An 18,217-nucleotide genomic window follows, 5' to 3' on the forward strand; every position below is an offset into this window, starting at 1 on the left:
GAGTTTCACACTGAATGTGGTGAGAAACCATTAGAGGGCTTTGACAGAGGAGTGACATGGTCTAATCTGTAGTTTAAAAAGGTCACCCTGACTGTTCTTTGAAGAATAGACTGTACAAGGGAATGTAGAAGCCAGGGGTCCAGTTAAGACTTGTATGGTGGCCATGGAGATTGGAAACAGAGGAATGGGGGCAATACAAGACCAGAAATGAAGGCAGCTATTTCCAGGGTAATAACTGGCTGCTGAGGAGAATGTATACAATTCTCATAGGCCCTTATACAAACCCATAGGCCCTTAAATGTACACAATAGCAGAAAAGTAGAAAAACTGAAAACAACTGTTTCCTGAGAAACTGTTTCCTACTGGTGTTGTTATTGTAACTTGACTTCTTTCTGAGAGAAGTTAACCAGCACATGTTCTCATTCCTGTCATATCTGACCTTTTCACTTCTTCATGCAGCTGCTTTTTAGTCCAGTGAGGAACTTTAATGGAGCCGTAGAGGAGAAGGTGCTCCTTGGTGGTGAGGTAACTGAACAAGACATCATGCTGCATGCAGACGCCCATGTTCTTCCGCACAACGTGCAGATCTGTTCTGATATCTTTTCCGTAAACAAAAATGGTACCTGCCGAGGCCCCAAACAGTCCAGTCAACATGGAGCTGGAAATGAAGAAACCATAAGTTAGGTGTGAACCAAAACTTTGATCTAGGTTTTTGGACTAAATATATCTCAGTTGTTAGCAAAAAATGTTACGGTGTGTCTTCCCAGGGCAGGTCAAGCTATGAAGTAAAATCGGATTAATTGGGAGTAAAAATTAAAATTGCTTTTAAGCTCCCAATACTTTAGTGTTACAGAAGCACATGTGATGATGATGGTGGTCGTGGTGGCAATAATGACAGAAAGGGTTGGGCTTTCTAATTGCAAATGCACTCCCTTCTTCAGCAAGCTCCCACACATCCCTGGCATCAGGTAGTTCCCATAGGCCATTAAGCCTCAAATTTCTATTTCTCATGTGAACTTTCCTCTACCCTGTGACTTGAATATTCTCACCTACAGAACTCCTCATCATACTTCAGATGGTCAGTAAACTGGGCAGTTATTTAATATCCATCTTCTCCACTAAAATGTAAGCCCCATGAAGTCAAGGAAAGGACATTTTTTTTTTTTTTTGTACCACTCTTACCATCTAACTAGTGTCTTACACATAACAGATCTTAAAGGACCATTGTGGATTAAATAGGGAATCAATACAATGTGTGATTCTTCCCATAAAAATGCATTAAAATCAAATAACGTATTTCTTTATACATTCCTTATACTCAGAAAACTACAATGGGGACTTTTTCAGCTAAAATTATAGCCTCTTCAAAATCCTTCTCCATTCCTTTTCTTTATTGTCCTTTATTGCTTATTAGAAATCTTAATTTTAAGCACTATACTCTCAGTATGGCAACCCACTCCAGCATTTTTGCCTGGAGAATCCTCATGGATAGAAGAGCTTGGTGGGCTACAATCCATAGGATCACAAAGTCGGACACCACTGAAGAGATTTAGCACAAACACAGTGCATTTTCACTAGAAAGCCAACTCTGCATTGAAACAGGTCGTATAAATGAGAGCAGCTTCATGTTTGCTCCTTTCATAACTCTCTTTTGTCCCCTTTTAATTACTGAAAAATATGTTTTGGCACTCACTGAGCTTACTCATGATGACAGTAAACAGCATATCTGACAATGGATACTTTTTCCCAAATAAGACAAGAACACCAGCAGCATCTTAGAGCCCACTCCAAGCAAAGCCTAGTGGAGCACTGGAGGTAAGTCACAGAAACAATTTCAAAACAATGTCACTTTTAAAACCATTCAAATCTTTTCTCCATCAGGACACAGGAAAATGCTAGTTAAGTGAAGAGAGAGGAAGAACAGCCCATGTACTGTTTGTGAACTTTTGATCTATATCTGATAGCTAGTGATTCTTTTCTTTTTTCTTTCTTTCATGAATCCAGGCAAAGGATCCATTTAATAGAGCAGATGGGGCTGAGTGTGTTTATACCAAGATTTGTGAATCCAAACTGGTATACAGGCCAGGGTAAAAATGCAAATAAGTGAAACAGACTGACTGTATGGGGCAGTAAAGTTGGTGGGGAGCAGGGATGAGGAACAGTCATTAAACCCGCTTTAAGAACAGTCACTAATAAGTCCAAAACAATTGTCTCTATCTAAGCCTGCAGGACCAATGTTTCCAAAACTTTCTAATATTTAAGAGATGACAGGAATGTTTATTTTTATCTGAAAACTCTATTTTTATTTGAAAACTGGCACAGGAATAAAATATTTTGAGAAGTAATAGTGGGCCAATATTAGGTAGACCAAAATGAACCTATCTGGTGGGTCTGATCCAGACTTTGAGCTCACAGGCTTAAACTTGCTTCTACAGTAAGCAAGTTGAGGTATCTTAATCCATCTGGGAGCTGTAACAACTCTATTTTTATGAAAGAATTGGGGAAATATTAAGTAATATGCTTCCATGACACCTAAGTATTGAAAAGTAACATACATGGTGGTAGTCTTCCCGGCTCCATTGGGCCCCAGCAATGAAGTAATATGACCTTCATAGAAGTTCAGATTGAGGTTATCAACAGCAATTTTTGAGCCATAGATCTTTGTGACCCCATGCAGAGCAACCCCAACTGTGAGATCTTTAGGTTCAGGCTCAATGTTGGAGGAAAATTTGTATTCAGGACCTGGAGAGAAATCAAGAGAAGAGTTGTAAGCTCACAAGGAAAGAAAATGCAGCTAGATTTAGACTTTTCCTTAATTAAAAACCAAAGACTACAGACACAAGCCTCAAAGTAAAAAAATAATTCCAGATATAAATGGTCTATTATAGTCTTCTACCTTCTCACTTGTTTTAAAAATGAATGAGAGTGTTGGAACCACACTCTAAGGTTTATATTACCTGTCTCTGTCTGAAAAAGAAGTTTCAGAATATAGTATCATAATACTGAATTCTCCTTTATTCAAATCAAAGATCTCACAAATTCAAAATACAAGTTTAAGGCTTGGTCTTCCAATTGAACAGGGTGATACTTATGTATAGAATAAATGTCTATACTTGGTGGACAATGCTTACTCAGATCTGTGGTTATAGAATCAGTTCATTAATTACTCTCTACATTTCCTTCATGCATCACAAAAGAACTAGTTATATGGCTCATCCTTACTTTATAAAACTGACACTGCTCACCCAATGTCAGTAAGTCACAAGCCTTAAATTGTTTGTTCTTTGTTGGTGATGGGTTATGCTAAATTATCCATACTTGTTACTTGGTTACTCCTTATGACTAGTGACAGATGGCTGGAGTGAGGGGTGCAGACTGTGGCCAAGGAACAAAATTTCTCTCTGTGTAAATCTAACTGGACCACAAAGCGATCTGCAATCTTGGCCTAATTAGCACCATATGCTAACCAACTGAGTTAATGAGCCCAGAAAAGGCCACGATTTAATCTCCCTACGAGTCCAAACACATATGTGTAGACATATTCATCCATGACTAAAAGGATGATAATTTTGCCATTTAGAAAAACATAATTAAAATCACTAGTCATGTAAATTTTACATCACTTCCCTCATAATAATGCATGTTGTTGACCTACTTGTCTTACTGGCAGATGGGTTGGTGTTCTGCATCATGATATTAGTAAACATAAGCCCATTGCTTTTCTCATGATTCACTTCTGCACATCCCAATCGTTCTTTCCAATAGGAAGGAAGGAATGGAAAATACCACGGAGCTGCCATACCATATGTACCTGTAACAAAAATGTATTAGGAAAAGTAGTTTTAAATCGATTGTTAACATTAAGCATCAGAAGTTAAATAACAGTATTTACTATGTAGTATTTAGGAAATATTTTCATTTTTTTGATACTATATAAAACTAAAGTTGTCTCAGTTTCCAAAGTAAATTAAAAAAGAAAGCCAGTTTTTAATTCTTTCCTTTATAAACAGCTTCAGTGGTACAGTTATACACTATAAAATTTAATCATTGTAAATGCAGAGTGTGATGATTTCTAGTAAATAAAGTTTTGCAACCAGAACAACAATCCCCAGATTTCAATAACTCCAAAAAGTTATCTCATGTGCTTTGCAAATTATCCCTGGTTTCAACCCAAGTCAGAAGCAATCACTGATCTGCTTTGTCTCCACATTTTTCTCTTTTACAGAAATTTTATATAACTGGAATAGAGTAATAATCTTTCATTCATTCATAGAATCAAAAATGTGCAAATATAAATAAGACTTAATGGGAAAACTTATGAGCATGTTGAAGTTTTAACCATTTGAGACCTTGGAGGGGAACCCCACTAGTCTTGTTCCATTAAATTTGATAAATTTTCCTTAAAATTAGGAGACTTGATTTTTGCCTTTTATAATATCTCATACTCCCATTTGGAAAGACTGGACTCCATGCTTTTAATTCATTCTATCCTTTAAAGGAATGTCAGAGGAAAAAATTCAACAGTGCATTATCTCAGGCTGGAAAATTTTGGTTAGTTTTGGGATGGAAGTATTTTTGGAGATGATATTTGGAAAATAAAATATTAGAAAATATATATTAGCAATTTTATAATGATAACAATCATGAAAAGCATGTATGTGTAGGAAGAATGATCATACCTGGGAAAACGTTCCGGACATACCAAGCAATAAGGAAATAAATGAAAGAGTCAGCGAGGATTAGACAGCACAGCCAGCCAAATGAAGTGGTGTCATCCTGAACTGGGGAACTGTACATATTTTCCCACTGAAGACCTAAGTGAACACATACATTTATTTTTCTGTGATACATTCTGTAGGTGTGAAAGATAAAATCCAGTTGAAAAGAAAGTGAACCTACCGATGCCTTGCTCCTCGTAGCGTGCAATGTACTGACCTGCATAACTGAAAGCTGTTGGAGACAGCAGGCTCTGTGAATAGAATCAACCAGAATGATAGTTCTTGTAGGTTTCATACATTTCACCCAGAGAGGTCTTAACCTACTTCAAACTTTGGGCCCTTCTATAGGTAAAACTGACACTAACTCTCGATCATATTTAAAAGCACAGAGGTCTCTTACCAAGCGCACTACAATTTTGGAGGAAAAGGGGAGGCAATCGCAGAAAACAAAAGAAGGAAAATTATAACTTGGAAAATATTTGTCAAAAATCCAAAATACATATCTAAACTTACTAAATGTTGTTCAGCAATTTACAAAATTGGTAATTATAGAGTAATGCAATGTTAAGATTAACATCAAATGAAAGGTTAGGGGCCAGAAGATGTTTTTACTTCATAGATTGTCTTCAAGTAATAGAAGTTCTATGCATGAAAATATATTAAAATATCAATTGAGTACTTATAATGCAACAAATAAAAATTTAAATGTTGTTTAAATACAAGGCGGCCAATGTCAAATGAAAGTTATTTATCCCTATTTCCACAAACAACAAAGTTCTAATATGAGCCTCAGTCAATGGTGAACTTTACTGCTGCTTTCCAAATTTCAATATCAGTGAACTTAATGCTTTCATTAAAGTTCTTAAATTAATTTGGTACTTTGAATTGAAAAAGCAGAAAAGAATTCAAAATTGATTCTATGCTATCAGCACATTTGTATTCATGCCTGTAGGTTACATGTCATAAAAACCACAAGAATTAGTCATATATGAGAACAATGCCAGTAATAGAGGTTCTAAGATATTTATGGAACTGGGCCAGAGATAAGTCAGAATTCTTGATGATCTTCAAAACATGATATATTACATTTTAACTGCTCTTTCTTACAGCATCATCTATTATGATTTTATAAACAGTGGAGGAAAAGTTTTCTTTTCATAGTCTTATGCTTGTATGGTAGACAATGATTAAGACAGTTATGTATATTTTGTAATTACTGCACTTGTACATTTAGAGAGTCTAAACACACGCACAAAAGTTCATTCCTTTCATACCCTGGCCATTCAGTTGTGACAGCTGACTTACCATGAATACTTTTATTACATAGCTCAACTCATTTTCAACTGTAATCAGAACAATAAATGGAAAAAAGGCAATGATGTAAATGAGGCTTCCGATCAGAGCTGCAATGTTGGTGCTGTTGAAGAAGGCACTGATCAGATAGCTCATGGCGATAACCGAGAAGCTGTAGTCCGAAAAATACAGGAACAAAATGAACCCATTTGTTTTAGGAAGAATATTGCCAAACTTGAGTATGATGATGAGGATGACGATGGTAATCAGTAAAAATGCAACACTCTCTATGAGCCAGGCGAAAAAGTGGCTGCAGGAGTTCACTCCCATCATCTTCATGTACTGTAAAAACGAAAACGTGTTAGTCTCTTCTTAAGCTAATATATTCTCAGATGACAGTTATTCCTGTACCATTCCAAAATGTCCATGAGACTCTTCAAACACGTGAAACTAGGCATTTTAACGATGTTTCTCGGTATAGCATTTGTCCACGCTCACTATATGACATTAACGTGGCTATTTATTTCAGTCCATCTTAGATTGTAGGTCCCAGGCTGCCCCAATGTAATGAATGATTTGGATGGTGAGGTTTGTTTTATTTTTTGACAAGGTCATTTTATAACTGGTATCTAAGTGATGTTTCCAGATTAAACGAATTGAGAATAGACACAAAAATTTGTTATCCCCTGCAGAATTTTACAACATGAATTTGATATGTGTGCAGGTAAGAATATTTCAAGTTGGTGAAAACTCATAATTTATTTAAAATTCAATGTATGGATTGAGATAATAAAACTCCATTATTTTCAACTAAACATTAATGAAAAATGCAATAATTATTCATATTCCTATAAGAAATAAAGTAGACCAGATTCCTAAGATGTTAAACTATGCAAACTTTGAAGAAGACTTTCTGCCTTTTGGCATAATTTCCCTATCCTTAAAATCACTAACAATCTAGGTCAGGTTTGTTATCTTTGTTTTCCAAAAAAATTATAAAAGTCCATGCACCCAAAATGAACACATGCATCTCAGATAATCTACACCTCTCTCTCTACTGATATTATGTATTATTTCAGTGGTATCCTTAGTGGTCAAGGCATTCCATCAAGGTGGAAAGACAGACCAACATGAGGTGTTTTTGCGTTAAAAGGATTCTGAATGATCTGAAGCCCCCAGGACCTTGGGTGTTTTGAATCAGTGACTTGAGTTTGTACACGGTTTCTAGTTGTAACAACTCTTGATTAATAGTAAGTTTATGAATCTAATATTCCATCTTAAAAAGAACAAAATAAGTGTTCCACTAACAGCTTTGTAATCCACTATTTTTTTTTTTTTTGAAAAATCAAGGATGTACAATGTCTTCCCCTTTAAATCTAACTTGTCTAGGAAAAAAAATAGGGAATGCGCCAAATCTTTTACTATACAAGCAAAATACGATTTTTACTTTCTGCCTTTGCAATTTATCACGTTTTGATAACTCTGTTGCTCCAGTTGTTACCATGGAAACAGCTACCTGACTGCCACTAGTCTAAGCTGTGGGCCTTAAGCTAATCACCACTAAGGAAGTCCTGTGACTTCTCCTCTTAACTTTGCCCTTTTCCTCACCCTCTTCTCTCCCTCCTACTCCTTTCCTCCCAGACCCTGCACACTTTACAGTAAAGATTCAACCTATGTTTCTATAGGAATAGATGTGTGTGTCAAAGTAAAAAAAAAAAAAAAATCAGCATGGAGTGAAGATTCACTATGGAAGGTTTTATCCAATTGCTATGTATCTATCATTGAAAAGAAAGTTAGATTTTGGTGTGAAAGAGACCTCATAGATCTTATTTTAGCAATTTCCCTGTATCCCACCCAATTTGCAAAATTACTGAGTCATGTTTGATGCCTTCATTTCAGAGATACCAATTCTTTTTTGTATTTTGGCCTTTCCCATTATTTGTATTTTGATGTTTTTAATGTTTTTAATGTTATTTGAATATAATTATATGGGAAGTTATAGAACCCATGTAACTATCTGAAAGCTGATATTCACCACTTAATTTCATTTGTCCTATACAAAAATTTTCTCCTCCACCCAACAGCAATGTATGTCAGGAAGAGGCAGTATCACTATATTTTACAAAGTGGATATGAAGTATCCAGAATGCTATCAAGGACATGAAATAGAGCTGACTTCATGTTTATAAATGTGTTTTCCTTCCCTGACTGTAGATAGCTTCAGTATAAAACATTTATATATCTAGAAAATTCTCCATTCATAGCCTTGTTAAAAATAATTTAGCAAACCCAAAGAGCAGGCATGAAGGTGTTTATCATAGCAATTTGGAAGTTTTCAAGGCTCAAGATCAGATTTCTATTCCCAAGAATTGGTAAAAGTTGGAGACTGATCATTGCTTTTTATCAAAACAGAACAGATTAGATGCCTCAAACAGTGTTTACTACTTAGCACTCTAGCATCAAACTTCAGAGTTAAACTTCAGGATTTTATGCCATGAGAAGAACAGCTGTTATACATAAAGAAAAAAGCAATGAGTGCATGTAGGTCATCCATAAATTATCCAGATTCGCTGCCAACTTTGTGATCATCAACAAGACCAAGCTTGCTAATGGAAGGTGGCCCACAGAGGACGACGGGCTGTGCTGTCTTGGGTGTCGTTGGAGTCTCCTCAGAGTGACAGATGCAAGTGCCAGCTTGTAATCAAACAGCCACTTGTCTCAAGTCTCCCAAACCTGCTGGAGCAATTCATCAATATCTGATAACCTGTGGCTCAGGAAAACCCCTCTGCACAGTGATCAAACTCTGCTCCAGTTCTCAGCAGGAAATAATGAGAAGAAAGAGATTCTGTGAGATTTTAGACAAATGAGTCATCACATTCAAAAGAAGCTTATGCACAGGGACTGACATTAAATACTGTCAAGAAAAGAAATCATAAATATACATACATTTACTTGACAGCAAGTTTTCATTCAACAAGAATGTCAAGAACTGGTTAATAATATTTTTGTACTTCAAATTTTATATTCTCTTAAGATATTTATGTTATTGTTTTTAGTAGGATATAAAGGATATTGTGATCATTACTTGGAATATTCCATATTCTTACTAGTAGGATATATACCAATAAGACATAAAAAGAAGTAAACTGGTATTCAAAAAAAGGAGACAAAATTGCCTCAAGTGAAGTACCACAGAACTACAGACTTTTGCATAATATTTGGCAATCATTCTGCAGACTATAGATATTTTAGGATACCTGTCTGAATTGAGAGACAGAACTCCAAAATTTTGTCTCAAACTGAATATTAACAATGAAATCCCCATAAATTACTTATTTTAGACCAAATAGATGAAAATAACCATAAAACCAAGAACACAGTGTGAAAAACAACTCTTCTGTGTAATATAAAGTCAGCCTTTGTATAGTTTTATATTTTAATTTTTAAAAGCAAGAAATGCAGAATAAAGCTCAACTGAAGGGCATTTTGAAATAGTTTTCTAACTATATGATTAATTTTATCAGTAAACTTATTGGGCATTAGTATTTGTACTAAGTCTCTTTAACAAGTTAAAGGAATTTACTAGAATCATACCATAATGAGGTCAAAGATGAATGCCTTCAATGAATTAGCAACTGACTTGATTTCTCTGTCTAAACGTGAGAACAATTACAGAAGGAAAAAAGATGTTTTGTTTTGTTTTTTACTTTTTTATTCAATTGGAATGAGAAGGAAGTAAAGAAGGGGCAGCTTTAGATCTTAGTGAATATTAAAATGATAATATTAAGATCTTGAGTTGCTGGTAATCTAAGAGATTGTCCACCATTATCTTCAAAAGTCCTAAGTAGTCTATGCTACTAAAAAAAATTGGGAGAGGGAAGGTAGCTACGATATGGAAAAGGACTAGTCAGAAGTGCTAAAGAACTGTTAACATATCTTGATTGTCCTCACCACATAAAAGAACAGATAACTACATGATGTGAATAGAGATATAACATAATTCTAGGGTGTTAAATATTACTGCAAAACATAAATGTATCAAATCAGCAATTTGTACACGTTAAATTTGCATAATGTAATACATCAATTTTCAGTAAAAAATAAATAGAATAAAATAAACAAGCTCTTATTAAAAAAAAAAAGTTTAGCATGGCAAAGTTCAAGAAATGGCATGCCTTGTAATTATCATTAACCAAAAATTACTCTAACTAAATACAACACAGAGATAAACACACACACACACAGACACACTGTTGGGGTTAAAAAAAAGCCAGTCCAGATCCACCATTCACTAATCTATAGTCTTTAGCAAGTCATCTCTCACTTTCTGGGCTCAGCTTTTTCATCTCGAAAAAGGAGGAGGCTAGTTTAGAACTGTCAGTGGTGGAAGGAGGTGAGCAGGTATATTAGGAATATTTTGCTTCCGTTAATTCATCTCACAAATAGATAATATTCCTTTAAATTTAGGACACTGCTAATTTTAAGATGTGTCATTACTTTAACTGCCACCAAGAAAGAAAAATCGCTGCCAAATGAATTATGACACCCTATCAAATATATCTCAATTTCAGAAGCTTTAAAATATGAACAAAAAATCATTATCTTCGAATTGATAAAAAATGAATAATTGAATGCCTCTTCTGTTCTGGCAGTGAGAAAGTACATTCTGGAAATATAATGCTGAATAAAGTCTAGATGACATGACTCAAAGAGTTTAGGTATTGGGCACAAATGAATATGAACTGAAAGACTCAAATTGTGATGTCTGATTCCAAGTTCAATAATCTTCCACTATGTACCTTTGACTCCCAAGACTAGCTGGTTAAATTTTGAAAGTGGATGCCTGCAAAATGAAGACACAGAGCTACCAAACAGAAACTAGTTCACCATTAAAAATGCCTTTCATATCTTCTATTGAGAAAAACTCTTTATTGTGCTTTGATATTTTTTGGTGAGATACATTCAGAGAGTTCTATTTTCAAGCCAAAATAACACAATATGCATGTATTATACACACACACATATAGAATAGACAGATACATAACACATGTATATACACATGTACATATATACTGCATTTCTAACATTTTAAGGTAGATATTTATTTTGCTGTAGAAAAGAACTCAGAGTCTATCACAGTTTTACACTTCAGAGGTTTCCTTTAATTTGTAAAGATTCACTTCGGAGTACTAGGAATCAGACAGAAAAATATAAGGTACAAGCTTGCAACCAAAGTTATGGTTCAGGATGTGAATTTGAGCTTCTAAACTGGGGTTAAGAAAACATTGTACACAGTCCTGAAAACAACACAGCTCAAACAAGTTGATGAGACTTTTACTAAACTATAACTGAAATATAAAAACACAGCTGAAGGTTACCTTAGGAAGCATCACCACGAACAAAGCTAGTGGAGGTGATGGAATTCCAGTTGAACTACTTGAAACCCTGAAAGATGATGCTGTGAAAGTGCTGTGCTCAATATGCCAGAAAATTTAGAAAACTCAATAGTGGCCAACGGACTGGAAAATGTCAGTTTTCATTCCAATCTCGAAGAAAGGCAATGCCAAAGAATGCTCAAACTACTGCACAGTCGCACTCATCTCACATACTCATAAAGTAATGCTCAAAATTCTCCAAGCCAGGCTTCAACAATACATGAATCGTGAACTTCCAGATGTTCAAGCTGGTTTTAGAAAAGGCAGAGGAACCAGAGATCAAATTGCCAACATCTGCTGGATCATCGAAAAAGCAAGAGAGTTCCAGAAAAACATCCATTTCTGCATTATTGACTATGCCAAAGCCTTTGACTGTGTGGACCACAATAAACTGTGGAAAATTGTGAAAGAGATGGGAATACCAGACCACCTGACCTGCCTCTTGAGAAATGTGTATGCAGGTCAGGAAGCAACAGTTAGAACTGGACATGGAACAACAGACTGGTTCCAAATAGGAAAAGGAGTATGTCAATGCTGTATATTGTCACCGTGCTTATTTGACTTATATGCAGAGTACATCATGAGAAATGCTGGGCTGGAGGAAGCACAAGCTGAAATCAAGATAGCTGGGAGAGATATCAGTAACCTGAGATATGCAGATGACACCACCTTTATGGCAGAAAGTGAAGAAGAACTAAAGAGCCTTTTGATGAAAGTGAAAGAGGAAAGTAAAAAAGTTGGCTTAAAGTTCAACATTTAGAAAACCAAAATCATGTCATCCAGTCTCATCCCTTCATGGCAAATAGATGGAGAAACAGTGGAAGCAGTGGCAGACTTTATTTTTGGGGGCTCCAAAATCACTGCAGATGGTGATTGCAGCCATGAAATAAAAAGACGCTTACTCCTTGGAAGGAAAGTTATGACCAACCTAGATAGCATATTAAAAAGCAGAGACATTACTTTGCCCTCAGAAGTCCATCTAGTCAACATTATGGTTTTTCCAGTAGTCATGTATGGATGTGAGAGTTGGACTATAAAGAAAGCTGAGTGCCAAAGAATTGATGCTTTTGAATTGAGGTGCTGGAGAAGACTCTTGAGAGTCCCTTGGACTGCAAGGAGATCCAACCAGTCCAACCAAAAGGAGATCAGCCCTGAATTTTCATTGGAAGGACTGATGCTGAAGCTGAAATTCCAATACTTTGGCCACCTGATGCAAAGAGCTGACTCATTTGAAAAGACCCTGATGTTGTGAAAGATTAGAGAGAGGAGAAGGTGACGACAGAGGATGAGATGGTTGGATCGCATCACCAACTCAATGTATATGAGTTTGAGTGAACTCTAGGAGTTGGTGATGGACAAGGAGGCCTGACATGCTGCAGTCCATGGGGTCGCAAAGAGTTGGACACGACTGAGCAACTGAACTGAACTGAACTGAGGAAGTATAGGCTCAAACTCTAGGACAACCCTGTAAATCTGATGTCGAGCTAACAAAAACATGAAGCAGTGTTTTGTACTTTGTAAGGAGAAATAATCAATTGCCTAAAAGCCCTGGCAATGTAAATCTGAAAAGTACAAGGGCTAACAGGTTACTCTAATCTCATTATTTCAGATTGTCAGGCAGGCCTTGCAATAATTATTGTGCCCTGGTTTTGAAACATTTCCCCTATCTTTTCACTTCACTTCATGAATGTAAGAATGGGTTTATTATAGGATTAGCAGATAAAATAGTTCTATTGCAATACAATCCAAAATTCACACAGTGCTGTTTCATAAATCCTAAAAAGAAGTAAGATATTTTGGATTTGGGGATAATGATGAAGAACATGCTCCAGAAGAGATCATGGTTTACATCCCAAGTCATGTCTTTCATTGTCATATTATTAACATAATCAGTAGCATAACATGAAATTCTTAGTCTCTATAAATCACAATTCAGTGAGAGAAAACTGAAGGAAACCAATGGCACCCCACTCCAGTACTCTTGCCTGGAGAATCCCATGGATTCTCCTGGTGGGCTGCAGTCCATGGGGTCGCTGAGTCGGACACGACTGAGCGACTTCACTTTCACTTCTCACTTTCATGCATTGGAGAAGGAAATGGCAACCCACTCCAGTGTTCTTGCCTGGAAAATCCCAGGGACGGGGAGCCTGCTGGGCTGCCATCTATGGGGTCGCACAGAGTCGGACACAACTGACGAGACTTAGCAGCAGCAGCAGCAAGTATACTAGAATGAAAATTTGCTTTTTGGGAGCTGAAAAAAGACATATATCTTTGTCCATGTCCATGTCTATATCTATACCTATATCTGTATTTATGTCTATATATCTTCATTGGACTTAATTACTATGCCAACAGTTTTCCTGCGTTAGTAGTTATTTTTATTATTAGCATTTAAACTTCTTCTGTTAATGCCTAAGTCTTACAGGTAACTTCTTGGGCAAAAATTACTGTCAGAATTGTAAACTGTATTCAGATTTTATTCAGATTTTGGTTTTCAGATAAACTTATAAGACAAGTTCTATGCAATGTTTTGAGAAGACAAAATAGTGCCATACCAGCTGTCTTAATGATTCATAAAATATTTTTCCATCTAATTCACCAGATATAGGTCAGGCTGTCTGAGTTTGCTCAGGTATTATGAAAATCATAGTCATTAATTATATATCCAAGTAGAACTTATTTGTAATTAGAGATTCTCAACATACCTCATGAAGCCGGAGGTCTTTCTCATAAACAAGCTTTTTTACAAATGCAGCTATAAATACAACCCAGGCAACCATGAGCACGATTGGAAGAGAGTAAGAGACACTGGTAAGGAAGCTGTAAGGAAAAACAAAAACAAAAATTCAGTGACCAAAATGAATGCCACATTTGCTGATTGTAATATACAAAGAACACACTCCCTCCTACACTGAAATTATTAATATGACTATTTTATTTATGAAGTGTGAAGCTGACTTAACAGTAGGTACATGATTTTCTTGCCATAATGCTACAAAAGTAAAACAGTTCTAGATTGTTAGATAAAATTGCCAAATTGTTTAAAGGGTGTTTAAGTATGTCCTGTTCAGGAAAATAGTTAATTCTATAGATATAACTACAAGGCTCTAAGGCTTTCTGTCTAAACTAAATTCTTATGTAAAAGGCAGATTCAAAGTTAGATGATGATTGGTTTATCTAGCTAAAAGCTGTATTTTCTCAAATTACTGTATTTACTACTCTTCAGAAGCTCCAGTACTCTTGCCCGGAAAATCCCATGGACAGAGGAGCCTGGTAGGCTACAGTCCATGGGGTCGCTAAGAGTCCGACACAACTGAGTACTTCACTTTCACTTCTCACTTTCATGCATTGGAGAAGGAAATGGCGTCCCACTCCAGTGTTCTTGCCTGGAGAATCCCTGGGACGGCGGAGCCTGGTGGGCTACCGTCTATCGGGTCTCACACAGTCAGAGACACGACTGAAGTGACTTAGCAGAAGCTCATAGTTATTAAACCAAATTTCCCAAAATGAAATAAAATAAAACTCAAATAATATTTAAAATGCAAAGAACTTGGATTCCTCAAACTAATGCTTTAGGGGATGTTTCATAAACAGTATAGAAATGTTTTTTTTTTTTTTCTGGTAATGTGCTAAACTAGCAGGTCATTGGAACACTTAATTGGACTGCAAATATATTCCTGAATTGTTGGCCCATGATACTTGAATGCTCAAATGAAGTGTTTATCAAAGTTGAACATACATCAGAATCACCTGAAGGGCTCATTAAAACAGATTTCTGGGCCCCACCCATAAGCTTCTGATTTATTATATCTGAGGTGGGGTGAGGAATTTGCATTTTAAACAATTTCCCAAGTAAAGCTGATGCTGCCAGTCCAGAAACTACACTCCAATAACAATTATTCTTACATTAGCCACTGACTATGGGCTAAGGCAAATAAATAGCTTTCAATGACAGAAACTCTAAATTGAGCTGTTTTACACCTTGGGCTCGTTCTTGCCTGGAGAATCCCAGGGACAGGGGAGCCTGGTGGGCTGCCGTCTCTGGGGTCCCACAGAATCGGACACGACTGAAGCGACCTAGCAGCAGCAGCAGCAGCAGCAGCCACTGACACTTTCACTTGCAGAAATGTCCCAAGGCCATTTTCTTTTTAATCTAAAAGACCAAGGAATTACCTTCAAGTTCCCCATGAAAAATGCAAATATTAATGGAACATGACATCACCATCGTTCAGTTTCACTTTAGCATCAGAAGTGCATCACCATCAGAGATATGAAGGATTTTTGGTGGGCGAGGAGTGAGGGTTGGGGCCATATCCAGTTTTTTTTTTGGTTCCTGGGGAATTGTCTGGCATGGGGAAAGCACTTAAAGAATACTTGCTGAATGAATTTTGTCTTGGATCAGATCCAGCCTTGATGCTGTTTCTGGCTCTAGAATTAGGCAAAGGACTTCATTCATTAATAACAACCCTCCACTAATGTTTCTTCAAGTGATTGTGTATTTTAGGTTTGATATAGTATGAAAGAGAAAATTCTGGTTTGTAACTTAAGGACCAGTGCAGTACCAGGTATTCAACTTTGGGCAATTTACTTGGATTTCAATTTTTTCATCTGGAAAGTATGGCTGATAATATTTGCTCTCACCTTATGAGGTTGTTTGGTGTAATGAATGAACTAATATATGTGAAAGCCCTTTGTATGCAACAAAGAGTTTCTATGTGTACGTTGAGATGTTAGTTTGTACTCCCATGAAGAATGCAGAGTACAGCTACTTTACTCTCAAAAGACACATCCTGGTACCCACCATTCTAGGTACGAAAATTTACAAGGGGAAAAAAGTCAGCAGGAAAACAGACGAGGATTTTCATTTAATTGAACCCACAAGTCTTTACTTTTGATGCAAGCTGTTGCAAGTCACTCGTGGTTCATGCGGTAAGGTCTGGACTGGCTGCTCAGAAGTGGCTGACCTTGACAGCAGGCTGATAGAATCCTCGCCTGTCAGGAAGACAGAATCCTGCCGTCCCGTATCACTATTGCACAAAGGGCTACATAAACTCATCTCCTCTAAGGCTCTTAAAGCAGCCGAAGGAGACAGAAGCATTGATAGAAACAGAAAAAAGCAAAACAAACAAACAAAAAACAGACTCATCTGAATTGTATATAAACTCTATAACTGGGCTGAAGAACAAGTACAATTTGTTTAAAGTAATATTCAGCCTCAAGCTTTTGTATAGGAGAATGAGCTTGAAAAACTTAGCCCTCCAACCTTATTGTCTCACTGTGGTCAGATATGGAGGAACCATCCAGTGCCCACCTGACTGGCAAATACTGTTCAAACTTGACATTCTAAAAGCAGGATCTTTACATTTTTTGTTCATTTAGAAAAAACATTTTAGAGAAAGATTCCTACCAAATACACAGTTTCAGATAGCATAATATTTATCTTAGAGAGTTGATCAATACTGTGTTTTATTAAACTTTTTCCTTAAAACTAACCCTGCACTCACAGATTTTTAATTAAATTTGAGAGTTGGAAGGGATTTTAAGATTATTTTGTTTAATACTCTCATTTGACTAGAGAAAAGTAAAACCAGTGGGTAACATCAAAATCATGCAGTAATGCACTCAGATCTGGAGTCCAGCTCCTAACTTTGGGGACAAAGTACTTGGAAGGATAAGGGTTATAATAAAGAAAACATGGATCATTTGGTAAGAACTTTAGCATCATTTGGGTAACAGTGAGCAGCTATAATGAGCTGGACCCTATACTGTGAACCTTTCCCTGGATACAAGCATTTGACAAAGATTTGGTCAATACTATTCCTTCCACTTGATAGCATGTGAATGAATGAGAAGAAATGAATTCCAAAAAGAGTGGTTGATTATGTAAAATGCCTGCAAGTGCAGGGACTTACTTGTCTTTCATGTAGCAGGGATAAGGAATTGCTTGGACCTGAACTGCTATTTCCTGGGAGTTCCTTCCAGTCTGCAATTCAATGATTGCTCTTTCAATACTATCCTGTAAGTAGACAAAAGCCCTGCCATAGATCTGGTTGTGTGATGGAGAATTGTGTGGCCCTGGGGCCCAAATCTTGGCTCTAATGTTTCTTGTGGTCTGTGAGGTCTTGAGACTCATGCGGATGGTGTATTTTACAACTGGAGGAAGAGAGACGTTTTCAGAGTCATAGCTTCTGTGCCGGCTGCTATTAGGAGGAAGCTTAAAAATAACACCTAAAAATAAAACGGCAACATCAGAAAGGTTATTTTATGGGTGACATTATTCTTTGTTTGGGGGGTCCACATGGGGGCAGCCAAACAGGCAATTGAGTTAGTAATGTGACAGTAAGTTCAGACTTTTAATTTACAGAAAAGATTGTTAATTGAAAGTGACAATCTCAAAGATTCAATGCAGGAGTTTGAGAATATAATCACAAACTAAGTGGCCACATTAAATATTTCACTCTAAGCCACTTACTGAAATTAAACACACATATTGACTGATTATAAGGATGGACTCAACTTTACCCTGTAATATGTAATTCTTTTCAGCTTTAATTTTAACCATATCAACAAAATTACACATATTGAAGGCGTCTCAACCAAGATAGTTGGTTGACGACATGAAAGGTTCTTATTTCCAAGGACATCAAAGGGGACAGTGCCCTCGCCCCAGCCCTGACTACTTTTTTTTAGGTCTGGATGAAAGAAGTGACGGGAAGAATTTGGCCAATTTTAGTTCAAAGAAAAGCTCAAATTCTAGTAGAATAACACTTA

At 36.6% G+C, this 18,217-nt stretch overlaps 1 protein-coding gene across 1 annotated transcript in view; it reads right to left on the bottom strand.

The window, feature by feature from the left end:
- The window catches only part of ABCA12 (ATP binding cassette subfamily A member 12), a 168,665-nt gene that overhangs the window by 49,259 nt on the left and 101,189 nt on the right, over nucleotides 1–18,217 (bottom strand). Inside the window, exons 20-27 of the mRNA XM_061431073.1 lie at nucleotides 17,359–17,674; nucleotides 14,152–14,266; nucleotides 6,024–6,353; nucleotides 4,900–4,969; nucleotides 4,680–4,814; nucleotides 3,665–3,811; nucleotides 2,556–2,742; nucleotides 440–658 (exon numbers count right to left, since the gene is read on the bottom strand). Of these exons, the coding sequence (XP_061287057.1) occupies nucleotides 440–658; nucleotides 2,556–2,742; nucleotides 3,665–3,811; nucleotides 4,680–4,814; nucleotides 4,900–4,969; nucleotides 6,024–6,353; nucleotides 14,152–14,266; nucleotides 17,359–17,674 (1,519 nt within the window). The remainder of the gene's footprint in view (nucleotides 1–439; nucleotides 659–2,555; nucleotides 2,743–3,664; nucleotides 3,812–4,679; nucleotides 4,815–4,899; nucleotides 4,970–6,023; nucleotides 6,354–14,151; nucleotides 14,267–17,358; nucleotides 17,675–18,217) is intronic.

This window comes from Bos javanicus, chromosome 2, assembly GCF_032452875.1.
Source record: "Bos javanicus breed banteng chromosome 2, ARS-OSU_banteng_1.0, whole genome shotgun sequence".
In the NCBI taxonomy this organism is placed as follows: Eukaryota; Metazoa; Chordata; class Mammalia; order Artiodactyla; family Bovidae; genus Bos; species Bos javanicus.